We start from the raw sequence: 6,918 nt of genomic DNA, 5'->3' as shown, positions 1-6,918 counted from the left end.
TGGTTTATAGTGCTGCCTGCTCAGGTCGAGGCTAAGTCTAAGCCCAGCACTACCTCCTGAGTACGGCCTGTAGCCACAAAGTCTGTGTTTTGTTTGCATTCGGACCTGTGGGAGCTGAGCTCCCTAATCTGGCTCTCTCCAGCAGCCGTGCTGTATCACAATCCTTTTAGATACGGTTCATTTTGCTCCACAGGCTGCTTGTGAGCAGCAGGATCTGCAAAGTGCCAGCTTGTTTATTCGGCTTGGATCCCACTAAGCTGTCCCTGGTTTTCCTGATGCCTCGAGCAGCCAACTGACTCTGTGTCCCTTTCTTTCAGCTCTTCCACGTGGCATATGTCCTGATCAAATTTGCCAATTCCCCTCGTCCTGACCTCTGGGTGCTGGAGCGATCTACCGACTTTGGCCTTACCTACGAGCCCTGGCAGTATTTTGCCTGTAAGTATGGCAGTGTTACAAGAGAACTGCAGCTTAGTGCCAGGTAGCGAGGCCACAGTGAAGACGGCTCTTTGTGCAAGTACTGGGCTGGGTTTGGAGCTGTTTCTGTGTCATCGCTGCGATGCGATACATGTCCTCTGTTTCTTCTGCCCAGTAAGGCTGCAAGAGTTGAAGCTCAGATCAGAGCAGCTGTGTGAAGTTGTGGTGCTCCTCAGAGCAGGAGAACTTTTTTGATCTCTGGGACTAAATGTATTTTTTAAAGTATTGTCATTGGTGCCCACCCAAATCTCTCTGGATGCCAAAGCTGGCACCAGTGTCAATGGTTGGGCATTGCTGATCTAGTTCTGGAACATGAGATTTCCTATCCTCTCCTGCCTGCCCTTCCCTGTCTCTGCCCTGTACCATATCCAGACTGGCATATTTCAGCTCCTCTAGAAGCAAACCAGCAACTTGCTTCCAAGTGGCTGTAACGGAAAAGTCTGGAGGCAGAAAACAGTCCCCTTGCACTTACCCGTTACCAGGGATTGGATACAGCCTGTGCAGGGCAGGGAACCACTGTCCTAGTGCTGTGCAAGGTGGGGTCGGAAAGAGACAGCTGGAAAGGTGGCTGCAGAGATCCAGGCTGTGCATTTGAAATCCCTTCTTCCCAATTCTTTGATTAAAACCTGATCCCTTTAGAAACAGCTGGTTCTACAAATCTCTTCTCCCAAAGGGTCTACGGGGTAGCCGGATGCTGAGGAACTTGTTAACCACCGGCCCCTCCCAGAAGCAGCAGCAGTAATTGGGAGAAGATGTGAGTTGAGATCTACAGCCAGAGCTTAAAACCTGGCAAGGAGGGACCTCAGAGCACTCAGAGGCCTCGCCCTGGGCTGCCCCTAAAGGCTCATATTTCTGGCTTACCTGTCAGCTTGTGCTTTAGTTTTGCTGGCCTTTTGTGCAAGAAAGAGCTGCAGACATTTTACCCGCTGTGTTGCCTTAGCGTGGTAGCTCCTCTCCAGTGCGGATGTTTTCCACTCTGCTGTGTGTTAGTGGGGAGTTACTGCTGTCAAGTTGCCTGCTTTGCTTTTTTTTATCTTCTCTGAGAATTTCCCTTCCAGCTCTGAAGCCTCTCTTGGGGCCCGTTACAGTCACGTTATTGCATGGTCTGGGGCTGAGCGGGGAGCTCTTGCCCCATTTGCTTGTTCCTGCAAGTACTGGTAATGCTGTAACGTCTGGAGTCTTCCCTCCTGCAACACCAGGCCTTGTTACTACCCCCCTCAAGAAGTGACATGCAGTGGCACAGCACAGTGGAAAATTCCCATGGAAATAAAGAGGTGGCTGCTCCAAAACCTGCCAGATTTGCTAGCACAAGAAGTCCTTTGCGGAGGTTTATTTTTGGCATGGGGAATTCTGTAGGTGGTCTAATAAAAACACTGGTCAGTTCAGTAAGAGGGTTAAAAGCAGCCAGCAGAAATGTAAGCATTCTCCAGAGACACCAGCAAGCCTTGCTGTGCGTGACACCATCCCCACCGGCTCAGTACTGCCCCTCGAGCCCTCTCATTGTGGGAGGTGTTCAGTTCCCTGGGCTGCCCTGTGCCCGGCAGCCAGGCTGCTGAAGTGCTTTTGGTCTTAGTTCTGCAGGAGGAGGGAAGAAATGACTGTTGTGGAAAGCATCTGTTGGTGCAGCTGATGGGCTCTCTCGGGGAGGGGGGCTGGAGGGACCGTGGCAATGCGAACCCTCCATGCATCGTGGCAGGGAGGCACCGTGCTTTCCTCGGCCACCAAAGGAGAAGCAGGAGCACTGGGGAGAGATTTATGGTGGTGTTTATTTGCATGCAGGGTTCCCCACACAGCGTTTCAAATGGGTACAGGACATGAAAGATGCCCAGTCCCAGCTGTCGGTCCAGGCCCACAGAGCCTTGCCTGCCCCAGCTCATCATGTTGTGCAGGATTAGCCTGTTTCATCTCACTTTGCTGGGCAGTGCCACTGCAGAGGGGAAGGCAGCCGTAGCGCAGAGTGAGGCTCTGTCCTTTTCTTCCCTGAGGGTAGGCTTCTCCAGTCTCCTGTTTCCGTAAAGCGTTGCTGTGGTTTAAGGCTGATGGGTTACTCTGTTTTAGCTCAGAGATAGAGTGCCCAGCTTCTGGCTCACACGGTTGTGTAGATTTGCAATAACTGGAGGAATTTTTTGGTTTTCCTGAGTAGCTGCTCTTGCTGAGCATCCTGTCTCCATGCCCAGCCATGGCAGTGCTCTGGAAATCAATCATCTCAAGCCAGTGGTGACAGGCTCCTTGCTTGGGGCTTCAGAATAAATTGCCTTTAAAAAAGCACCAGGTGAAGCAAAGCTTGGCGGCCAGAGACCCGATGTTAAGTGTTTCCACACCGTCTTCCTGTGGATGCAACTGAGCTCCTGCTGTTGCCAAAACAGTGTTTCATGGAGCAAGGCCACGTTGCTGGAGATGAGATGTGGGTGGGTGCAAGCCAGAGGTGAAGGCAGGGCAGGCAGAAACTCTTCGGTGCTCCCCCCTTCCTGTTCCTCCTGCCTGGCTTAGCCTACCAGTGCAACATGTGGAGTGAGGGGCATGCCTCCTGGAGGCACATTGCAACAGATTTTGGAGGATTATTCCTATGAATTAGGCTAACATTTCCCTGTCAGATCCCTGTGTGAGCTGAGCAGCGCTGGCAGGAGCAGCAGGTTGTGTTGGCTGCCTTTTCCTCCTCCTTCTCCCCACAGAAACCCTCAGGAGCGCTGCAGCGATGTGTACTTCGGCATGCGCTGCTGAGAGTTCCTGGTGCAGGTGGAATGGGAGTGGGAAGGAGCAGCAGCCTTTGTCCCAGGGTCTTCCCTGGGGGAACAGCCCCAGATAGTGGCCTGAGAGTGGCACTGTGTAGGTTTTTGCATGGGTAGATGTGGGTGCTCACCACCCTGCACAATCAAGTCCTGAACTGCCCCAGCACGTTCACTGTGGTTTGGTTGGCTCTGCCGGCACAGGGATGTCAGACATCCTGGGGACAAGGGCACTGACTTGCAGGAGTGGCTGTGCAGGGAAGCCAGGACGCTCCTACAGCTGTAAGGAGACTCTTGGCATGCAGCGTCCCCAAAGCAGGTTGCAGGACCAGCAGTGTGACTGCCTGGCTGTGCCTGTCCCCTGGCTTTAGCCAGCCTTGCATTGCCACTTAGTGGCAGGAGCCCTCGATTGCTGTCCCCAGGAGGCAGTTCTGGGTGGCTTTGGCATTTCTGTTTTGTAGCGTTGGTTTAAGAGCGATTGCAGAGTTCAGAGTAAGGTGGGAGAAGGAGATGTCCTGCAGGCAGTCACTCTGCTTCTCCCAAACACCACAAGCCCCCTCCTCACACCTGCGTGTCCACCCTGCCTGATGGGAGATGGCGCAGCGGTGGCTGTGGTGCATGGTTCTGTGCTGGCTCACTCTTTGGGAATTATCCAAGAAGTTAAGGAGCCATGTGAATGTGATGATACAAGCTCCTACATCAGGAACAGAGCTCTAGCAGCAAACAGTCCTTCAGCTCAGTGGAAGCAGTGTAGCAAATCCAGTGCCAGCAAGGCAACAAACTCAGACCAGGGTTAGAGCTCAAGCTGGATAAACTGTGAGCTTAATGCCAAAATTACAGGGTGGGTGTCTCTTCAGGTGGTTGCAGTAGGTACAATGGTCATTCTCACTTTCCTCATTTACTGCAGTGAAGTGATTTGGGGGATTTTCTAACCATACCTATTAGTCTCATAGTGACTCCCTCCCTTAGTGGAGTATATGTATGTTAGCAATGACAGAGCTAATGATACAAAGCAATCTGTATGTAGTAAATGCTTAACAAAGAGTATACACCCTTCTCTCCGATTGGCCAGCATGGGAAAATCAAGACAGGGCTCTGAATTGTTCCTTTTCTCTTACTGCTCTCATCTCTGGTTGATGAACAGCTTCCAAGAGGGACTGCATTGAGAAGTTTGGACTGCAAACCGTAGATCGTATCACCAAGGATGACCACGCCATCTGCACTACTGAATACTCCCGGATCGTGCCTTTAGAAAATGGGGAGGTGAGCAGTTGCATGTTCTCATCCCCTGGAGTTTCCAGGGTTTCTCAGTGACTGTAGGTACTCTTATTAATTGGTTCCCTCTTGACTTTTGGATGCCACTTAAACTACTCAGTTAAACCAAATGAGGCAGGGAACTGATTCAGTTGTCTTGAAGGGAGGTAAAGATTGGGTTTGGCTGAGGGAGAGATTAATTTCCTTCCACCTCACAGGATTACACAGATTTGTTTTCCCTCCTTGCACTCACAGATTGTTGTCTCTCTGGTAAATGGGCGCCCAGGAGCCATGAACTTCTCCTACTCTCCTCTCCTGCGGAATTTCACAAAAGCCACCAACATCAGACTGCGCTTCCTGCAGACAAACACTCTGCTCGGGCACCTGATGGGCAAAGCTTTAAGGGACCCTACGGTGACAAGGAGGGTAAGGCAGGCCTTGATACCTCTTGCTAATAAGGTGGAAGTGTTTGAGGGCTGTGCATGTCACCTCTGGGGAGAAGACATCCCTGGATGTTGCCCATGGGGATTGCCTCTTTCTGTACTTGTGCTCCCCAAGCTGAAGGCGTCTGCAGCAGATGCCACTGCTGCCGTGGCTGGAGCTGGAGGCTGCTTGGGAAGAACTGTGCTTAGCACCAACAAGTGAAACTGGGAAACACCTCTTGGTGTCACATGTGGTTTTCTGGCTGTGCTGGGAGACCTGACTTGTAGGTAACGGGCTCTGTTAGTGGTGGTGGGTCTTACCATAGGCAGATATTGCAGCCTACAAGGTCCAGCTTGTCACTGTAAGGGAAATATCTCAACACATCATTTTACTGGATAAAGTCCCGCTGAATCCTGAGTGGGGCAGTTATGTAGCTTATTCATAAAGATATTAATGGCCAACTTTTCTTGTGCTTTCCAGTATTACTACAGCATCAAAGATATCAGCATTGGAGGGCGCTGTGTCTGCCATGGCCATGCAGACGTCTGTGATGCCAAAGACCCTAATGATCCTTACAGGTACATTTTTCAAAGTCCTAGTTCTGTGTTAAAGTGTTTGAATTGTTGTATTAAGAATGAAAGATACCAGTGAGTTGTGTCCTGTCCTGAACTCGTAACTGTGCCAGCACTGTTGTTCATGGCTCTGCCCTGAGAACAAATTAGAAACTGGTCCAGCCAAAGTAGCAAAACTTAAACATTTTGTCAGGTTATTTTTCAACCAGATCAGCTTCCTGGTCTGGTTTCCCTGCCCACAACTTTGCCATCCCCATTGGAGCAGAGTGCTGGAATGGGAGGGTGGGTGTGCAAAGCCGATACTGTTGTTGAACATGGAGGTTTTCATCAAAGCCCAGGGCTGGTTTCTGAACTTGTTCAGAGAGGTCTCTTGCTTCCCACGTTGATTCTTAAGAATTGGGGCAGTGCTCTCATAAATAGATGGTCTCCCAAGAAACCAGACACTCTACTGCCCATTTCTACTCATAAGAACCATAAATTGGTTATGTACATAGCTAAACAGCTACTCTTTGCAAAAGAACAAGAGCATGCAAAGCAGTTACATTTTGGCTCATGGGACTCTTCCCGTCCACCTTGGCAACTTGAAATGCCAAAGAGCTGCTTCAAACCATGAAAGTGTTGCTTCTTAGCCACCTGTTTGCAGCCTGAACGTTGCCTTTATGAAAGGGATGGGTAGAGTCAGCTGGACAAGGGAAGCTTATATTTCTTTCTCATCAGGATCATGTAGAGCTTTTGGATCTTCTAAAATAAAATTCCAGTGAGTCCCAGCCAAGGTTAAAGCTGCTAAGTATTAAAACAAAGATGTATTGGTAAGCAAGTCTGCCTTAGTGTGCCAAACTCTCTGACAAAGGGAAGTTCATAAATATTTGAATGTACAGTTCCTTGTTTTTGTTTTAGACTTTGGTGTTGCTGGATGCACAGTACACCCGTGTACTACGAAGCAAAAGGGCTTCATGGCACAAAGTGATTCTTTAACGTGGAAACCCCATGACATTTCTTGGGTATATCGATGGCTCAGGGCTCTTCAGGAAGGGAGGGAAAATTGAGGGAGGAGAGAAGTGTTGGAATCCTTGTTCAATGCCACTTCTGCTGATGACTGTCTCTGCCTCCCAGAATTCCCCTCCTCCTCTCTCATTTGGATGCATTTGGCATCTTCGCTCTTGGCCCCTGACTGTGCTCTAATGTTGCAGCACATGTTCGTAAGCAGCTGTTGCATTTCACTCAGAGCAGATTGCACTTGCCGGGAGGAGAAAACATTTCCTACTTGGATGCTTTGTACAGTTAGCACTTAACATCTGTAAAGCCTTTTGGGATACATCAGGACAAAGATGCTGGGTAAATAGAAGAACTGCTCATGGCATTGCTGTACCCTGTTAGCAAGCCCAGGAGCATGGAGAAGTCAGCAGAAATATGATCCTTTCAGTTGAGAAAATGAGTAATTGGTGAAACGCTGCCATTCTCCAAGGCTC

The 6,918-nt window shown here is 49.9% G+C and overlaps 1 protein-coding gene across 1 annotated transcript in view; it reads left to right on the top strand.

The window, feature by feature from the left end:
* The first annotated feature begins 341 nt into the window (after nt 1-341).
* Nucleotides 342-6,918, top strand: part of LAMA5 (laminin, alpha 5) — a 53,184-nt gene continuing 46,607 nt past the window's right edge. Inside the window, 4 exon segments of the mRNA XM_009326801.1 lie at nt 342-435; nt 4,345-4,463; nt 4,710-4,880; nt 5,358-5,455. Coding sequence (XP_009325076.1) covers nt 4,746-4,880; nt 5,358-5,455 — 233 coding nt within the window. The 5' untranslated portion in view covers nt 342-435; nt 4,345-4,463; nt 4,710-4,745.

The sequence above is a fragment of the Pygoscelis adeliae genome, unplaced genomic scaffold (assembly GCF_000699105.1).
Source record: "Pygoscelis adeliae isolate BGI_AS28 unplaced genomic scaffold, ASM69910v1 Scaffold286, whole genome shotgun sequence".
In the NCBI taxonomy this organism is placed as follows: domain Eukaryota; kingdom Metazoa; phylum Chordata; class Aves; order Sphenisciformes; family Spheniscidae; genus Pygoscelis; species Pygoscelis adeliae.
Note: the sequence above shows the minus strand (reverse complement) of the source record. Positions and strands in the feature narration are given on the sequence as shown.